Source organism: Drosophila ficusphila, unplaced genomic scaffold, assembly GCF_018152265.1.
Source record: "Drosophila ficusphila isolate 14025-0441.05 unplaced genomic scaffold, ASM1815226v1 contig_758, whole genome shotgun sequence".
Taxonomy (NCBI): domain Eukaryota; kingdom Metazoa; phylum Arthropoda; class Insecta; order Diptera; family Drosophilidae; genus Drosophila; species Drosophila ficusphila.
The window spans coordinates 783,406-802,809 of record NW_025064700.1 but is presented as its reverse complement, the minus strand read 5'-3'; the positions used below and the strand labels follow the sequence as shown (position 1 = coordinate 802,809).

Below are 19,404 nucleotides of genomic sequence, written 5' to 3'. Positions count from 1 at the left end.
TTTTTGTATACAAGATCGCGACCGACAACTTGCTTGCGAGGGTTTTGCGAGATCGAACGAAAATTGAATCGGTTAAGAGTTGCGAAAAGAAGTGATGATAATAGAGATAGATAAAACAAGATAAGCAAAGTTAGGCGCGATTGCAATTATGCGGGTGTTGGTAAACAACTTTACGTTTACGTTACGTTACATTATCAGTTGGACATTTGAATTTAGGATAAAATTTACAAATTAGGGGTTCTGCTCCGAACATGCTCCCCCCGCTGGAAGAGTCACGCTGACAGACGAGGTGGTCTCAAAGGGCAGAACGGCCAACTTGCCAACAGCTCTTCGGATGATGCCTGCAGCTGTTCGAATAACTGCAACACGGGCCACGCCATCTGGTCCAAGAACGATGCTCTCGACTCTGCCCATCCGCCATTGGAGTGAAGGAAGATTGTCGTCCTTAATGATGACTATATTGCCGGGCGACAAGTTTGCCTTTTCTGATCGCCATTTCCCACGTTCCTGGAGTAGCGATAGGTAGGCAGTGCTCCACTTGTGCCAAATCGCCTGCTGCATCTGGCAAACTCGCTGCCAGCGACTTAGCCGGTTGATGTTGAGGTGGGTGATGTCGGGTTCGTCTATGGCGTTGAAAGCGGTGCCAATAAGAAAATGTCCAGGCGTGAGAACCTCCAAGTCGCTACGATTTTCTGAAATGGGGCAGAGTGGTCGAGAATTAAGCATGGCAGACACTTCGCAAACTAGAGTACGAAGTTCATGAAAAGTTAAAACCGATCTTCCAACCACCCTATGAAAATGATATTTGGCTGCTTTTACTGCGGCCTCCCACAAGCCACCAAAATGAGGCGAGCGAGGGGGTATGAACTGCCAATTAATTCCATTAGACAACAGGTCATTGCGAAGCTCGATATTTGGAGGATTAGCGAGGAAGATTTGCCTGAGCTCTTGCAACTCGTTTCTCGCACCAACAAAGTTTGTTGCGTTGTCCGACCAGATCGTGTTGGGCTTGCCCCTGATGCTGGTGAAACGCTTGAGAGCGGCGAGGAACGATGCGGTTGACAAATCCTCTTCTAACTCCAAGTGAGAGGCCTTAGTTGCGAAGCAAATAAAAACTGCCACGTAGCACTTCGCAGGCGGTCGATTCCTGACTTCCGATTTCGAGAAGAATGGGCCACAAAAGTCGATTCCAGTCGTTGTAAAGGGACGACTTGGTTGCACTCGGCTGGCCGGCAAGGGGGCCATGATGTGCTCCATCATTCTCGGCTTCAGTCTGAAACACCTGATGCATTTGTTAACAATAGCTGCGACTGTTTTTCTGCCTCCAATTGGCCAAAACCTCTGGCGCAAGGCAGCTAGTAGACTTTGCGGTCCTGCGTGCAAAAACTTGTGATGAAAGTGAGCGACGATTGCTTGAGTGACAGGATAATCCTTTGGCAGCAAAATGGGATGTCTCGCATCGTAGTCCAGAAGCGAGTTTTGCAAGCGACCACCAACACGAATTAATCCTGAGTCATCTAGAATAGGATGCAACGACGAGAGCTTGCTATTTGATGCAACCTGCTTGTTCTTTCGCAATGCTTTGTAGTCCTCTGCGAAGAAAACACGCTGGATCCCTTTGATGAGTAGATGTGTGCCACCTTTGACGTCATCGACTGTGAGTGGTCCTTTGCGACGCGTTTGATTTTGGAATTTGAGAAGCCAGAACCGGTATATATATCCAAAAACTCGCTGCAGCTTTCCAAATGAGTTTTGAAATTTGCAATCGTACGAGATATCCTGCTTCTCGGTTACAACTAAAACCATGCGACGACGTTCAGGCAAGTCGTCCACAATAGGCGCTATGTTTGGCCAGCACGATGAATCCGAACGTAAAAATGGAGGTCCCTCTCGCCACAGGTTCGACTCCAAGAGCTCGAGAGGTGAGCATCCACGCGATAATATATCGGCAGGGTTCCAGCGTGTGGGTACATGACGCCATGTCATGCTCTTGGTGCGATCCTGAATCTGCGCAATTCTGTTGGATACAAAGATATTAAAATCTGACGGAGGTTTACGAATCCAAGAAAGCGTTATGGTTGAATCAGACCAACAATAAAAATTGCAATCAGATGAAATGGTTAGGGCAATGTTTGAGATGAGCTCTGATAATAATGTGGGTATGGTGAGGGTTTTTAGAGGCGAAACTCTAGATTTGGAACAGAGCAAATGAGTTGAGACACAGCCATGCACTTCAGATCTGACGTAAACGCAGGCGCCATACGCTGCTAAGCTTGCGTCACAAAAGGCGTGTATCTCCAACGACGAGTTGGGCTGCATGACGAAACGAGGAAATTTTAGATGATTGACCGCTGACATCTGCTTCATGTGCTCCAGCCATGAGGAGTGCAAAGATTGCGGAAGCGACTCGTCCCAATCCAGTTTGTCTTTCCAAAGAATTTGCAGAAATATTTTCAATTTCGTAACAATCGGTGCTATCAATCCGAGAGGGTCGTAGAACTTGGCAATGGCCGATAAAATCGATCTTTTCGTTGAACCGCTTTCTGTCATGGTTCCAGACAACGAGAAAAGCAAATGATCCGATTTTGCATCCCAATATAAGCCGAGTGCTTTGAGGACATCAGTTCCATCATGAAACCTGAGCGTTTTCTCGCGATCAATTTCTAACTCGCCTTCTAAAGCTGCTGCCTCATTTGAACACCATTTTCGAAGTGGAAAATGACCCATGGATAGCAATTCCTTCACCTGCTCACGAATTTGAGCTGCCTCCTCGATCGAGTCACCTCCAGAAATAAGATCGTCCACATAAAAGTCTCGGCGAACTATTTTGGCTGCCAATGGGAACTCAGCTTCCTCATCATATGATAGCTGCTGCATAGCACGAATTGCCAGAAATGCAGCCGGCTTAGTGCCGTAGGTAACCGTATCGAGCGTATAAGCCTTAACTTGTTGCTTTGGGTCGTCACGCCATAAGATAGACTGCAAATAGTTATCGGGGCTAGTGACACGGACACATCGATACATTTTGCAGATGTCCCCGCATAATGCAACTTTGAAAAATCGAAAACGAAGCAGTGTGCTGAAGATTTTAGGCTGTATTGAGGGACCTGAAAACAACAAATCATTTAGAGAGTACCCTGAGGTCGTTTTAGCTGAGCCATCGAATACGACTCGTAACTTTGTGGTTGTACTATCTGGCTTCTGCACGCAATGATGAGGCAAGTAATATTGCGAGGCTACTGATTGCTCATAAGCAAGCGACATATGCTGTAGATCGATGTATTCCTTGATGAATGCAGCGTATTGCGACTTCAATTCCACATCCTTGAGCAATTTGCCCTCTAGCGTCTTAAATCGACGTAAGGCACGACCGTAAGAATCACCGAGCATGTCAAAACTGGCTTTGGCAGGCAAACGAACTGAGTATTGCCCAGAACTGAGTCGAGAAAAGGTATTCTGGAATAGCTACTCGCACAATACGTCTTCATCAGTTGTGACGATTGGAGATCCACAGTAGCTGTCGATTTCCCAAAACCGTTTGACAATATCTGGCAAGGAATCGGTTTCCGATTGGATGACGGGCTCAGTGGTCACCGCAAGTGCTGAACGCTTGAAGTTTGAGAACGAAATCCCTCCAGATGCGATCCAGCCAAGACGCGTTTTTTGCAAAATGGGCAGATTTTCGGCTAATCGCATTTGCCCAACGCAAAGCAATTCTTAAAAGATGCCAGCTCCTATCAACAAATCGATACGCTGACTATTGTAGAACCACGGATCAGCAAGAACTAGATTCGGTGGCATGTTCCACCCTAGGGCGTTTAAATCGAAATGAGGCTGATAATCTGTAATTTTGCCACTAATTACTGCTGTCAGTGCTGTGCGATATTTTCTATCCCTGGAGTGTGCTTCGAGATCGACGGTTGCGTTTGATGAAAATGTTGATTCACCAACTCCAGATACAGATGTGTTAGCTTGACGAGTAGTGAGCTGCAACTGCTTAACGAAACGAGAAGTGACGATGTTGATTTGAGCACAAGAATCTAACAAGGCTCTGCAGGGAACAAATGCACCAGATCGATTTCTGATGTATACGATGGCAGTTGCAAGCAGCACATAATCGGTCTTACTATCTGACGAGACAACAGGTGGAGCTTCAGAGAATGATGATGATAAAAGCGAAACGACATTTTGAGGGTTAATAGCGGTAGTTGGAGGAGAGGGTGTGGCGATGGCATTAGAATCGATGTGAAGCAACGAATTATGCTTCGAATGGCACCGTTTGCAAGAAAAAGACTTGCACTGTTGCATACCATGGCCTTTGCGCAAACAAATTAGGCACGAGTGCAGCCTTTAAGCCTCCTTATATAGCAAGGTGGGACTGAGGTTTAAAAACTGAGCGCATTTAGAAATAAAATGGTCTCTACTTTCACACATGCTACATGATGAGGTATTTAATGATGATGCTACGAGAGCGTTGTGAATACTTTTGTTAGTGTTTGGTTTTCCCACCTAGGTGTCTGGATTACCATAGCGTTTTCCAATATTCTCCAACATGCGGCACCTCTTTTCCAGGAATGCAGCCATATCTTTCCACTTCAGCAGCTTGTTTGCCGGCAGACCCTCTTCCCATTTCTCCCGAGTGTGGCGATTCAACTTCGAAGCTACCATATAGATTAGAAGACCGTCCATGATCTCCTGTGTCGTTGTCATGGTATTCAGCGCACGCAGATGCGAATTCATCTGGTCGCTTAAGCGTCGTAAGCTTGTTGCCGATCCTTGCTCCACACCTGAAATCCCGCAGATTGACCGTATATGTGCCTGAAAATGCAAAAGTTTGTTATCAAATCTCGAAACTAGTAATTCGATAGCCTTCTCATAGTTAGCTTCCGTGGGCTCCAGTGAACGAATTGTGTCCAACGCTGTGCCATCCAAGCATGACCGAAGATGCTGGAGCTTTTCCACGTTGCTCAGGTCATCATTATTGCCCACAATGGTGTTGTACATTGCGTAGAAATCAGGCCAATCGATATAGGCACCGCTGAACCTTGGCAACTTGAACTCTGGGAGCCTTGTGGCATGCGCAGCGGGTCTCGAATCACCACCGACATGTGGAAGGGCCGTAGAATTCACGACTGAAAATCTACGCTGCTTGCCAAGCTCACGCGAAATTTGCGATTTTGCCGCGAGGAAGATGTTTGCGAACTTTGACCGAGCGTCACTGTACAACTCCTGCAAGTCTAACCTTTCGACCGCGGTTTGACTTTTATCAAAGTCCACTTGCATTTGATCGACAAAATCAAATCGCACTTGAAGATCAGTCACGTCGAAGTTGACCGCCTCATCTGACTCCAGGTAGCTTTTTAAAGCTTCTACCTGCCTTAAGGTAGCATCAGCCTTTGCTTTATAAAAGTCCAAGTCACTTGGTACCGCCGCGGGTCTTGCACCAACCGAATCACTATCAGCCATCATTTTCAAAAAGAGTATACGAAAGTCACTATCACCGTAAGCTGCCGATGCAACTGCACGAAATTGAATGCAAGAGACGAAAATGCAACGGAACAAATTCGCAAGCGTTCAGTGACCTAACACGGCTTATATATGCACTGCACTTTATATAACCAAGCTCAAACTGTGGTTATGTATACGAACAAGATCACAAAAGAAAGCGCGCCAAATAATACCCAAGCACAGGAATATATGTATGTATGTTTGTAGGCCTCTTCACCGAATTGCGAAGTGGTGTCCAAATGCACTGATAGGCCTTTTCACCGATTTGTGAAACCGAAAAACGAAATAAAAAACACACCCCACGTAGATCACGTCGGGGTCACCAAATGTTCAGAGGAATGCAACTAATTTGTTGCTACCGCTTTGTGCACTTCCAAAAAAGGCCAATGTTTGTGATTTAAATGAGATGTGGTTTTATATTTGTGTCTCTGAGTGTTATTTGTTTGTTCTTGTGTACAATGTTTGTGTGTTTTTTGTTTACAAGATCGCGGCCGACAACTTGCTTGCGAGGGTTTTGCGAGATCGAACGAAAATTGAATCGGTTAAGAGTTGCGAAAAGAAGTGATGATAATAGAGATAGATAAAACAAGATAAGCAAAGTTAGGCGCGATTGCAATTATGCGGGTGTTGGTAAACAACTTTACGTTTACGTTACGTTACGTTACATTATCAGTTGGACATTTGAATTTAGGATAAAATTTACAAATTAGGGGTTCTGCTCCGAACAACTCTAATTCAGAAAGCTGCGCGAAAGTGCTAGCTGAAAATTCAATTTTACTAACCTCTGTTAGGCTTCATACTAACAATATGAGATGGTATAAACTTAAAATAAGAAATTAACGTAGTATCAAATGTAAACCAGTTTGAAAAATTTGAATATGTAAGCCATCTCATATACTCTAACAACTTATAGCACCACATAGGAATCAGGATAATTTTTTTTTTTTTTTGTTTCTATGCGATTATTATTATATATATTGTCATAATGAGTCATGTTTATATTGCGTTTGATATTTTTTTATTGATCCTGACTCCTTAGAGTTCAGGATAACTTATGAATTGGTCATTGCTTTCCTGGTTATTCAAATTTTTATTTTTCCTATAGGTATGAATTAATCCAGTTAATTTTATCCCGAAAACTTGTTTTGAAAAATTTATATTATTTTCAATATTACTTGATGATTAATTTGATTTTGAATTTGAACTAATTTTTTTTTTTTTTGGACTGTTTAACGTTCTAGGGACTCAGAGATACTTAACTGATAAGACTTTAACGACAGTAGTCGGAGTAGAACTGTACGAGCAGTAGCTCCCTATTCATATACAGGGTGCGGCGCTTAAATCCGGACAAATTTGAATTTAAATTTCCCGCCACATAGTCATTCCTCCAGAGATCGCTACTGGCGTTCTTGTAAGCCATGGGCATCTAGTAAATAGTCATAACCTAAAAATGGCCGGGATGTTAAGTACAAGTGCGGAGTACAACCGAAGAGCCGCGATTATCGAAAGACTTCGCGCTGGGCGTTCGCCGACAGAAATAATTCGATTCTTCGGGTACCCGAGATCAACTGTGTACGATATTACATCCAAGTACAATGCTTCTGAAGAGTCAAGGGAAGGTTTTTCTAACCCAGCGAGGAGAAATCATTCAAGGGGACGCATTTCACGAACTCCGGCAGTCGTGGAAAAGGCTCAGGCGCTGATTTTGGAGGACCCAGGACAATCGTTGCGGAAATTGGCATCAGTATTGGGTGTCAGCGAGCGAACCATGCGTCGGATTGCAGAGGAGGACCTTCGTTACGCATGGTTCGCTCGGAGTTCGTGAAATGCTCATTACTGTTAATGCCAAACGAAGCGTATACATTTTTACAAATCTATTTTGTGGGTCTTGAAGATGCACGCGTGGAAACCAGGGACTGTAACGGTTATAATTAAAAAAGCAAAAAATTACAAAATAAAAGTTATTTCTTAATTTTTACGAAAAAATTGATTTTTAATACTTAAAATTAATTTTAATAATCAAAAATTAGTAATAATTATTAAGTATCAATTTTTATATAAAAATTACGCAATAACTTTTATTTTCAATTTTTATTTTATAAATTGAAAAATAAAAATTATTCAATAACTTTTATTTTAAAAATTGAAAATAAAGATTGAATCTATATATATATCTAATATATCTTTTGATCCATAGAAGCCAGATCCAATGTGTGTGTATATATATGATCTACACATCAATACCTTTCAGATGGTATATAATAAGTATGTATATATACATATATAGATTCAATCTTTATTTCCAATTTGTAAAATAAAAGTTATCGAATAATTTTTATTTTTCAATTTATATAATAAAAGTTGAAAATAAAAGTTATTGCGTAATTTTTATATAAAAATTGATACTTAATAATTATTACTAATTTTTTATTATTAAAATTAATTTTAAGTATTAAAAATCAATTTTTCGTAAAAATTGAAAAAAAAAATTTATCTTGTTTTTGAATTCGCCATGAAAATTTAACTTATGACAATTTTTTCCAATTTTTTTGGAGACTGTTTTGGGCTTCAATTTTTTTAAACTCATAATAATTATTTGCGGTCCCTGGTGGAAACACGTTGAAATACAAATACCTCAATTCATTGTTTGCCAATCAAATCGTTGGCGAGCTGGACACTCTCAATAATTCTTTTTTAATCAGAGCATGACTTTTTAACTAATAAACCACACACGCATACACTTTCAATAAGTAGGATATATTTTTATACTCTAGAAATGAACGCGAAAACCGTACGATTGTGGATATGGCAAGGACATTGAAGTATTCGAGCTGCAAAGTTGATTTTCCAGATGCGATGTAAGCAGAGCTTGTGACGACAGTAGTATTCATTCTTAATAGAACCGGAAAATCCTCCAAGAAAGGATGAGGCAGAAGTCAAGACCGAAGAAAATGATCATAATCAGCCATCAGTCAACTCTGAAGAAGAGTTCGAGTCCTTCACTGAAGAAGACTTCGAGTTCAACACTAAGGAAGAGACGAACAAGAGAGTGCTGAGATATCGTTAAACTCCAAAGAAGCCCCAGCATCTTGAATATTACGCCATGATAGTAGAAGAGGTCGTGAATCAGATGACTGAACATCCTGTGACGCTTGAAAATGCCCTAAGGAGCGAGGATTCAGCAAAGTGGAGGACAGCCATGGATCTAGAAATCGCCTCGATGAAAGGAAATCATATTTGGACTTTAACCGAACTTCAACCAGGTGCAAAGGCGATACCATGCATGTGGGTCTTCCAGCTGAAGAAAAATCCTGATGGTAGCATTGATAAGTTCAAAGCAAGACTTGTCATTTAGGGATTTAGTCAACGTTACGGCATTAAATACAATGAAACTTTCAGTCCAGTGACAGAGATGGGAACAATTGGATCGATACTCAGCATCTTATTTGATGCAATTTGATGTATCAACAGCCTTATTGTATGGACATCTCGAAAAAATCATATATATGAGATAACCACCAAATTATGAAGATGGATCCAGCAATGTCTGCAAGTAGAAGAGAAGTCTTTAGGGCCTGAACAACATGGGTTCAAGGCTAGCGATGCAGATTCATGCCTGTATATTCGGGAGAAGAACGGACAGAAACTCATACTTGTGGTCTTCGTGGATGATGGTCTTCTAGCAGCAACAGATTTAAGAGAGATGGAAACTTTCTGAATCTGAATTCTAAATCGATTTAAAAGAAAGCAAATTATTTTATGGGACTTGAAATTGCACAAGAAGAGTTTTTCAGAGTGTAAGCTAGTTTCAACTCCAATGTTGAAGGGCACAGAAACTTCCACACCAGGGAAAGCTGACGAGCCAACCAAGTTCTCTTACAGGCAGGCAGTTGGAGTCCTGTTGTACCCGATGCTTGGTACAAGACCGAACCTGGCATACAGTGTGGGGTTCATTTCGAGAACACTGGAAAATCCTACTCAAGAGGATGTCGTGTGAGTCAAAAGAGTCTTTCGATTTATAGCGAGACTTTGGACCTGTAAATCGTTTATGGAAGCAATGTAGTAGTGGGACTTTAACAAGTGTTCAGGGATGCAGACTTTGGCGGTTTTGATCTAGTCAGCCCGTTCTACTTCTTGAGTCGTCGTGAAGTATGCAGGAGGCACAGTTTCCTGGACTAGCCAACGACAAGCAGATGTCGCAACCGCAACAACAGAAGCAGAGATTATCGCAGCGAACGAAGCACAGTGGGCGATTTGGCCTCGCTAGCGGCATTTAATTCAAATTTCAACTTTCAAAAAGCTATGATTTTTTTTCACGATTCGATAATAGATACATTGATTAGATTTATCCAAGCATTTTAAAAGCTCTACGATCAGCTCATCATCAGCTGTGAACGGACAAACACAGGAAATGATTTTGCAAAGAGCTTTACAAAATTTTACCTGTTTGCGCGCATCGAATTCAAGTTCCTGGGAAATTTACAATTTTTAGTGAATTTATTAAAAGTTTGGTTTTTTATTAATTTCAAGGTATGTATTACAAAAAAAATAATGTTTGTGACCGGTCTATAAATGTGTAGCTCATAAAACGTATTGGTAATTCAGTGTATTAACAACGAGCCCGGATTAGCGTACACCTGTCTTTCGTGGAGTAGAACTTATCTGATTCAAGTGGATTCAGTTTAACTCTTTTATTAGCCGAAAGTGTGAATCTGTGGCGTCCAATGTGTGTAATATGAACTGCTAGTACATGCTAGCCTTCAAACTATGGTACTTTTAAGGCACAATGTCAGTAGCAAAAAGGGGTCTTTTTCAGTATATTTTAGTATTTTTACTATGCCGCCGTCTGATTCCGATGATTCTGAATAAAATTCTTGCCTTTTTTTAATTATGTTTGTTTATGGAATATATTAATTGAAGTTTAAAAAACATAAAAATAAAACCAAATTTAAAATTAAAAAATATTTTTTTTAATTAAAAAAAAAAAAATAAAAAAATATTTAAAAAAAACTTTTTTTAACTTAAAAAATTGTATGATTTTTCTTTGATCAGTGAAAAAAAACCAACTAAAGATATCTATTTTAGTTTAGAAGTTATTAATTAAATGCCGCTAGCGAGACCAAATCGCCCACTGTGCGAAGGAGCAAAAAAAGCAATTTGGTTAAGCAGGCTCTTCAGATGGATCGTCAAACTCAAAGACGTTCCCATCAAACAAGTTGACAATTCCGCAGCAGTGAAGCTGTCTCAAAACCCGGAGTTTCACCGCAGAACCAAACATATTTCCATCACCCATTTTTTTATAAGAGAAAAAGTGATAGAAGGGAAACTTAGGGTTCAACAAATCTCCATAGAAGATTAATTGACGGACATCCTCCCGAAGCCGCTGCAGAGAACACGCCTGAATATTCTTTCGGTGAAGATAGAACTTATGTAGATAGAGGGAGAGACTCAGTAATTCAACTCTAATTATCAAGGGAAAGTGTTAAAGTAATGTTTAATTATTTGAATTTAAACTGAGAATTCACGAATATTAGGTTGTTTGGTAATGACATACCGGTTTTTACATTCAAATTTCGCGCTTCGCTTGTTAAGTCAAATATAATCGTATCTGGCAATGCTGTATATCGTTTGAAAGGTATTGGCATCACCTTTAAAATTACTTATAGTTTGTTTACATGAGCTTCCACAACAAAAAATTACAATCGATTGAAATGGAGTTCACAAACGCAGAAATTCGGGCAATTTTTAAATTTTATTTCGCACGAGGAAAAACTGCAAAAAAAACTAACAAAATGTGTTAAAATCTTAAAGTACTACATTATTCTAACAATTTTTTAAACTGGCCCCCTATCTGAGCTTAGAGCTCACCCATCAACCCGGCTCCTTCAATAAGGTTAAGGAGCTTTATCGGGTCGATGCTTCCAGAGTTCCCAAGCGTAAGGAACCTGGACCCGAGGGTTCTGCTCCTCAGGCTACTTAGTGCTGGGCAATCTGATATTATGTGTAGGGAGGTTTCATCCTCGCTATCACAGAATCTGCATGTTTTTCTGTTTGTAATCCCTATATTAAATAGGTGTCTCCTTAGTTTGCAGTGTCCGGTTAGTAAGCCAGTAACTATCCTAAGTGATCTCTTCCCTAGTAGTATAAGTTTCTTAAACTTCTTCATGTCATAATTGACGATGAGGGTTTTGGCTTGTCTTTGGCCTGTGGTGTCTACCCAGCAGGCTTGCCTCATATGTACCTCTTCCGTTCTTAGGTAATCTTTGACTGTGTGTCTGCCTATGCCACAGTAAGGCTCGGGTCCTATAAGGGGTCGTTCCGCCCCTAGTTTTGCTAGCCTGTCGGCTAGTTCATTCCCGGATATGTATTTGTGTCCTGGAATCCATCTTAATGACAGCCTGTTGTTGCTGCCCAGAAGGTTCAGCTTTTTTCTTACTTCTCGTACCAGCTTCGAGGTGATTCTATTGCTGCATAGTGCAGTAATTGCCGCTCGACTGTCCGAGAGGATCGCAATGTCCTTGTTTGTGTACCCACGCTTTATATTGAGCTCTGCACACCGTCCTATGGCGCAAACTTCAGCTTGGAATATGCTGGTGTATTGGCCTAACGATTCATGGTATTTGATTCGTGGTCCTACTTCTCCAAGGCCAGTGCCTTGGTGTGTTAAAGACCCGTCCGTATACCATGCTATAGTGTGACTCGCATGGAGTGTACTTCCTTCATGGTGGTCCATTCTTTCTTGTTGCTCAGATGAGCAGAGAAATTCTTTTCAAAGATGAATTCTACTGTCATTTCGTCCCTGGGGTGTGAGCTCAGGGGAAGTTCGACTAGTAGTTTTGCTGCATCCCCAGAACTGAGGATGCGGTCACTGCCATTACCACAAGAAGTGATTCTTAGTAGGGTGGCCTTCCGCTGTAACTCTACTACGCAGTGTAACGGAGTGAGTTCCATGAGAACTTCCAGTGCCGCAGTGGGGCAGGTTCTCATTGCTCCTGTCATACATATGTGTTCGGTCAAACTTTGTTATTCCCTTAGTATTTTCCTGTATACATATCAGAGACTGTTAACTTTCTGGTATTTATTATGTTACGATAGTCATGTTATGCTAGCTGCACTTTGCGCAGCAGAATAAACGATCAGTACGAATGAAATAGTGAAACGAAGAACACTCTCTTTAAGCGGTACAAACTTTTCACGCCCCATTTTTCACACCGCCCAGATCCTAGTTTCATGTCACCACAAAAACGCTTGTGGATGCAACATTTTGGCGCCCAACGTGGGACAGTGTGTTAAATAAGCATTTAAATAAACTAATAAACTCATAAATTAAACGTTCTCGCGCGATCCGTATGCACACAGCTGCACACATACGCATACGATCACAAGTGCGAGCAGTCAAGTGTCGCTAACAAACGGGACAATTCTTCGATTTCGCTTTGCGCTTGAAATTCCTCTCCTCACTTAAACCGAAATTGAAAGGGAATCTTTGCTTGCAGTTCTTTCGTTTTCGCTAATTTCTGCAACTGTGTAGCCGCTTGTCGCTCAACAAATTTGTCGCTTTCGGAATCTAACGGCAAGTCTTCGCGCTACACCGGTTCAGAACTTTGATACGCTTCAACCTTAACCTAACTGAAAAATAATGGTTCCAAGTGTAACCCAACTTGACGAGGCCAAACGTCTAAGAGCCAATGTCAAACGAAACATTTCGCGAATTAAATCAGTAGTTGACGAACATGTTGAAGAGGAGTCTTTCAACCGCTCTACCGCTGAACTCCAATGCCGTCTGGGAATTTTGGAATCCTACTTTAAACAGGCGCTAGTGACTCAAACTAAAATTGAAACTCTGGATTCAGCGGACAACGGGCGTGTTGACATTGAGGAGTCATATATAGCGACCAAATTGGCTATCAAACAACTACTCGGTGAAAATCTAAGCAGCACAATGCTCGAATCCAATCCACCGGCACTGCCGCAGTCAAAGCTCCCAAGGCTGCCGCTGCCAACCTTTGATGGTACTCACACGGAGTATAAAAACTTCATTACTTCGTTTATGCAGCTTACTGGACGTGAGAATTTGTCATCAATTGAGAAATTCAACCATCTTCTCAACTGTTTGAAGGGCCCAGCTCTGGAAGCAGTAAAGGCGTTTCCAGTGACCAGCGAAAACTTTCCCAAGGCTTTGGATAAGTTGAAGGCTCGATACGACAAGCCAGCGCTAATATTTATGCAAACAATAACCACAATCTTTAAATTGCAGCCTGTTAACTCTTCGAATGCACAACAATTGCGAAGCTTGATCGATAATTCATCCGCCCTATTCAGCTCTCTGTCGTCGCTGGGCTCAGATGCACAAATTTCGGAGGCAATGCTGATCTACCTGGTCATGGACAAGTGCGATCAACAACCTCGGAATAAATGGAATGTATCCCTGGACTACTCTTCGTTGCCATCCTGGACCCAGTGCGCTATTGTGCTCGAACGCCACTGCCAATTTCTAGTATCCAGTGGATCTTCCTCAACTCAACTTCGAAGGCCTGTCCAGACTAAACCAATATCGGGTGCAACCAACAACGCTCACAACGTATCATTTGCACTCACCAAGACCACATGCGTCTTTTGCTCCAGCGCTGGACTCATTGCCTGCGACCAGTTTCGGAATTTGGACTCACTGCAACGCCTAGAAGTGGTGAAAAAACATGGCCTTTGCGTCAATTATCTTGGCAAGGGACATAAGGTGTCAAATTGCCCGTCGAAAAATCGCTGTCGAAGTTGCAATCAGCCGCATCATACGCTCTTGCATCACCACAACTCTCCGAAGTCGTTATCATTTCCTTCGACAAGCTCGTCCCAGCACAGCGGAACAGCAGCTTATTCTCAACCACAATTGAGCGCAGCACCAAACTACGTGAATGTGCAGCCGTATCCTATCGGAGCTGCAACCCATGCGCACGCTCAATCAGATGCAAGAGGGGGATCACAAGTCATCCTAGCCACAGCAATGGTACAAGTTCAGGACTCAGTTGGCTCCTTCAGACTCGGAAGAGCGCTTCTCGACTCCTGCTCTCAGGTCAATTTTATAACCGAGGCTTTTGCTCAAATGCTTAGATTGCCGAGGGACAAACATAGTGTTCAAATTCGCAGTATCGGCGACTCGAACACGCACATCAAACACCGTACATCAACAACAAACAAATCTCGTCTTTCGCCTTTCGAATTGTCTCTCGATCTCTGCATAACGCCTAACATTGCATATCAACCGGATACTCAAATTGACATCTCGAACTGGAACCTTCCACCCAACACGCCGTTAGCGGACGAACAATTTCATCTTTCCCGAAACTTCGACATGCTGCTAGGTGCAGAGGCATTCTACGATATTCTAGCAGTGGGCCAAGTCAAACTGGGCTCCAATTTGCCGACTCTCCAGAAGACACTATTCGGTTGGGTAGTAGCGGGAAGCCATCGCCCAAACCAATCAAAGGAGTCCTACGCATATCTGGCTCAAAGCTCTGCAGCCATTGATGCAAATCTTAAGCGTCTGTGGGAGGTCGAAACAATCAGCACCTCGGGTGAACGACTTAAGCCAGAACATCAGTTATGTGAGACACACTTCAAGCAGTCAACTCGCTTAGAAGCAAACGGAAGGATCGTCGTTAAGTTACCATTCAAGGATGCCCCTACTCAGCTTGGCAATTCGGTTGACATTGCTCGTCGAAGATTTCTCAACGTCGAACGGCGACTTGTACGTTCACCGGAAGTCTAAGCCCAATATAGGACGTTCATGAACGAATATGAACAAATGGGTCACATGGAGCTAGTGGCAAATCCCAATTTATCGGCCCCTCACTACTACATTCCTCACCACTGTGTGATAAAGCCAGCCAGTAAATCTACAAAGCTTCCAGTTGTATTCGATGCGTCCTGCAAAACGTCAAGTCAAGTCTCCTTGAATGACATCTTACTTTGCGGTCCCACGATTCAAGATGATCTCTTCATGCTACTGCTACGTTTTGGACTTTCAAGATATGCCCTGACAGCCGACATAGCGAAGATGTACAGGCAAGTAAATGTTGATATTAGTGACCGCAAATTTCAGTACATTCTCTGGCGAGATTTTCCAGGCGATCAACTACGCACATATCAGCTTAATACGATCACTTACGGAACGGCTTCCGCACCATATCTCGCTGTACGTAGCCTACACCATTTAGCGGATCTTCATGGCGCTGAATTTCCCATTGGTGCTGCCGTTATAAGGACTTCATTCTATATCGACGGTTTAATAACTGGTGCAGACGAAATATCGACTCTGTCAGTCATAAAGGATCAAGTTACCAAATTACTAGAACGCGGTCAGTTTCCGCTTACCAAATGGCACTCAAATCACATGGAATTCGTCGAGAGTCGTAACAACAAGGATCTCAATCCATGCATAAACGCTATGACTAGTGCACTTGGAGTACAGTGGGATCAGAATTCCGATGTCCTACGATTTGCATTTGCGCCCAAAACCGTGCCTGCAGCAATCACAAAACGTACGATTCTATCTGTTGCGTCTGCACTATACGACCCACTTGGATTGCTGTCAACGCTAATTATCGTCGCCAAGATCATTCTACAGGAACTCTGGCTAGCAGGATTGAGTTGGGATGAATCGGTACCGCAACACTTGCAAATCGCTTGGAGCAAGTGCTTGGAATCCTTAAGAACCTGTTCAAACCTTTCGGTGCCACGCTATTGTCTACAAGCTCAATACCCATCAGTTCAGATTCACGGATTCTGTGACGCGTCAATCCGAGCATATGGTTGCGCCATTTATCTACGCACCGTAGGCATTGACGGAACCATCGGTGTTCAACTGTTTACTTCTAAGTCCAGAGTGGCCCCGGTAAAAAGGAAGTCTCTTCCAAAATTGGAATTGTACGGAGCGCACTTGCTGGCGCAGTTGTATACTAAGGTCCTCCCGATGCTACAGGACAAGCCGTATACCTCATACTTTTGGATTCCCAGATCGTACTGCATTGGCTACAGGAGCATTCTGTTACACTATCGACATTCGTAGGAAATCGAGTATCCGAAATACAAGATTCAACATCGACTGGAGAATGGAGATATGTACCCACATCGCTCAACCCAGCTGATATTGTGTCCAGAGGAGCTACAACACACGAACTCCAAGCTTCAATATGGTTTTCTGGACCGCCCTTTCTATCGCAACATATGTCAGATTGGCCTCAGCCTCCCAAGCTGAGGAATCTTGACCAGGAAGTAGTTAATTCAGAGAAACGAAAAAGCACATTCACAGCCGTTGTGGGGTCAAACCATTTACTTGAAAGGATGGAATCAATCAGCTCGTATACTCGGTGTCTACGCGTAATCGCATGGATATTCCGCTTCTATCGTCTCACAAGCAAAACGAATAATACCAAAGCGGCTGGATTGACATCGGAGGAACTACAACATGCATCCAACTGCATCATATGGAATCTCCAACATCAATCGTTTTCAATCAAATTTCCGCTGCTACTAAAATCTCGACCGCTGAAAGGACAGCTGAAATTTCTCAACCCTTTCATTGAATCTTCCTCAGGTTTCCAGCTCATCAGAGTCGGCGGCAGGCTCGAAAACGCCAACATCTCAGAACGTGAGAAGCACCCGATTCTTTTGCCTAAGAAGTCCCATATATCCTGGATTTATGTTCGACATCTTCATCTTCGAAACTTTCACGCTGGACCGAAAGCTTTGGTGGCGCTCAGTCGTTTGGAATTCTGGATAGTCAATGTCAGAGACTTAACCCGGCGAGTCGTTCGATCGTGCGTCTCTTGTGTTCGCTACAAACCGAAACTACAAGAGCAACAACCTTTTTCGAAGTGCGGCGTCGACTTTTGCGGTCCAATCAACACTTATCTTCGCATCCGTGGAAAGGGTCCTGTGAAGTCTTACTTGGCAATCTTCGTCTGTATGGCATCAAAGGCTGTACACATAGAAGTCGTTTCAGAACTATCGACTAAGGCGTTTCTCGCTGCACTCAAACGAATGATTGCTCGACGCGCATTGCCCACGGACATTTATTGTGACAATGCCACAAATTTTGCAGGCGCTTCTAACCATCTTCAAGAACTCAAGAAATTCATCTTTGACCGCAACACGAAATGCAATTGAATCCTTTTGTTCTTCTGATTTTATTAATTTTCACTTTATCCCCCCAGAGCCGCACATTTCGGCGGACTTTGGGAAGCGGCAGTAAAAAGTGCAAAAGGACTGCTGAACAGAACTCTTATGAATACGCGGCCCACCTTTGAAGAGCTCACCACCGTGGCAGCTGAAGTTGAGGCCATACTCAACTCACGCCCGTTAACCCCATTATCGCCTGATCCGAGTGATTTTGGAGCGATCACTCCGGGTCACCTGCTGGTTGGAAAGCCGTTGCGTGCCTTGCTGGAACGCCACGTCACCACAGCCAACATCACCAATCTTCAGCGCTTTGACGTCGTGACGGCCATCAAGCAAGAGTTTTGGCGTCGTTGGTCAGCGGAATACATCAACGAACTGCGAGCCCGCACTAAATGGTCACAATCTTCAACAAACGTCACCGTTGGATCTTTAGTCATCATCCACGACGACAATCGTCCTCCACAGCATTGGAAACTCGGCCGTATTGACTTCGTTGTAGTCGGAAAAGACGGTCTCGTCAGAGTTGTTCATGTCAGAACACCTAACGGCTACTGCTCTCGACCAATACACAAGTTGGCATTAATCCCTACATCTGACCTGAAGGACTGAGAATTTTGAAAGTGGATCCTTTCAAGGGTGCCGGGATGTTCGGTCAAACTTTGTTATTCCCTTAGTATTTTCCTGTATACATATCAGAGACTGTTAACTTTCTGGTATTTATTATGTTACGATAGTCATGTTATGCTAGCTGCACTTTGCGCAGCAGAATAAACGATCAGTACGAATGAAATAGTGAAACGAAGAACACTCTCTTTAAGCGGTACAGACTTTTCACGCCCCATTTTTCACACCGCCCAGATCCTAGTTTCATGTCACCACAAAAACGCTTGTGGATGCAACAATATGCATGCCAGTCTTTGCAGCCTTTGGAGCTGTTTCTGTGTGGTAACGAGCCTAGCTCGTTTACCCCAGGCTACTGACCCATATGTGAGTATTGGCCTCACAATTATAAGGTATAACCATCTGATAATTTGGGGTGAGGTTCCCCAAGATTTCGCTGCAATTTTCCGACAGGTGAAGAGAGCCCTGAGGCACTTATCCACTGTCTTTTGCATATGGGTTGCAAACGTTAGCCTTCTGTCGAAGGTAACTCCGAGGTACTTAACTTCCCGGCTTATTGCTACGGGAGTACCTAGCAGCATGATTTGGTTCATCTTCTTTAGTTTGTACTTCATTGTAAAAGGAACAATGACTGCTTTTGCGGGGTTGAGGTTAAGTCCAACTTCCCTGCACCAGTCAAGCGTTATCTTGAGTCCGAGTTGGACAATATCGCAAAGCGTTTCTTCAAATTTCCCTTTGGATACTATTACTATGTCATCGGCATAGCCCTGACATTGTATTCCTCTGTCGGCGAGTTTCTTTAGTATTTCATCTACTAGTAGGCTCCACAGTAAAGGAGACAAGACTCCACCTTGCGGACATCCTCTGTTTGTGGCAACGGTCATTGTGCTGTTGCCTGCCTGGAGCTTAACAAGGCTCCAATCCACCTTCTTGTTGTCGCGTCTATATTCCTTCTGGCGAGGGCTGCTAAGACAGCATCATGCGACGCATTGTCAAAGGCTCCTTCTATATCCAAAAAGGCGCAGATTGCAACTTCTTTGTTGTCCACTACCCCTTCAAGAGTGTGACAAAGTGGTACAGTGCAGTGTCTGTTGAACGACC

At 43.0% G+C, this 19,404-nt stretch overlaps 4 protein-coding genes across 4 annotated transcripts; 2 read left to right on the top strand and 2 right to left on the bottom strand.

Moving 5' to 3' along the window:
* Positions 1 to 231: 231 nt before the first annotated feature.
* On the bottom strand, positions 232 to 3,390 carry LOC122320698. Its single transcript, XM_043208865.1, has 4 exons — positions 3,192 to 3,390; positions 2,639 to 3,107; positions 969 to 2,017; positions 232 to 692 (listed from the first exon to the last, which is right to left on the bottom strand). Exons 1-4 carry the CDS (start codon positions 3,388 to 3,390, stop codon positions 232 to 234), a joined length of 2,178 nt encoding a protein of 725 aa, XP_043064800.1.
* A 1,119-nt stretch (positions 3,391 to 4,509) lies between these two features.
* LOC122320697 lies at positions 4,510 to 5,466 on the bottom strand. Its single transcript, XM_043208864.1, has one exon. The coding sequence runs from the start codon at positions 5,464 to 5,466 to the stop codon at positions 4,510 to 4,512; it is 957 nt and encodes a 318-aa protein (XP_043064799.1).
* Positions 5,467 to 13,147: 7,681 nt separating this feature from the next.
* Positions 13,148 to 15,271, top strand: LOC122320696. The gene has a single exon (XM_043208863.1). It carries the CDS (start codon positions 13,148 to 13,150, stop codon positions 15,269 to 15,271), a length of 2,124 nt encoding a protein of 707 aa, XP_043064798.1.
* Positions 15,272 to 15,289: 18 nt separating this feature from the next.
* On the top strand, positions 15,290 to 18,291 carry LOC122320695. The gene is made up of 2 exons (XM_043208862.1): positions 15,290 to 16,566; positions 17,718 to 18,291. Exons 1-2 carry the CDS (start codon positions 15,290 to 15,292, stop codon positions 18,289 to 18,291), a joined length of 1,851 nt encoding a protein of 616 aa, XP_043064797.1.
* The last annotated feature ends 1,113 nt before the right edge of the window (positions 18,292 to 19,404 follow it).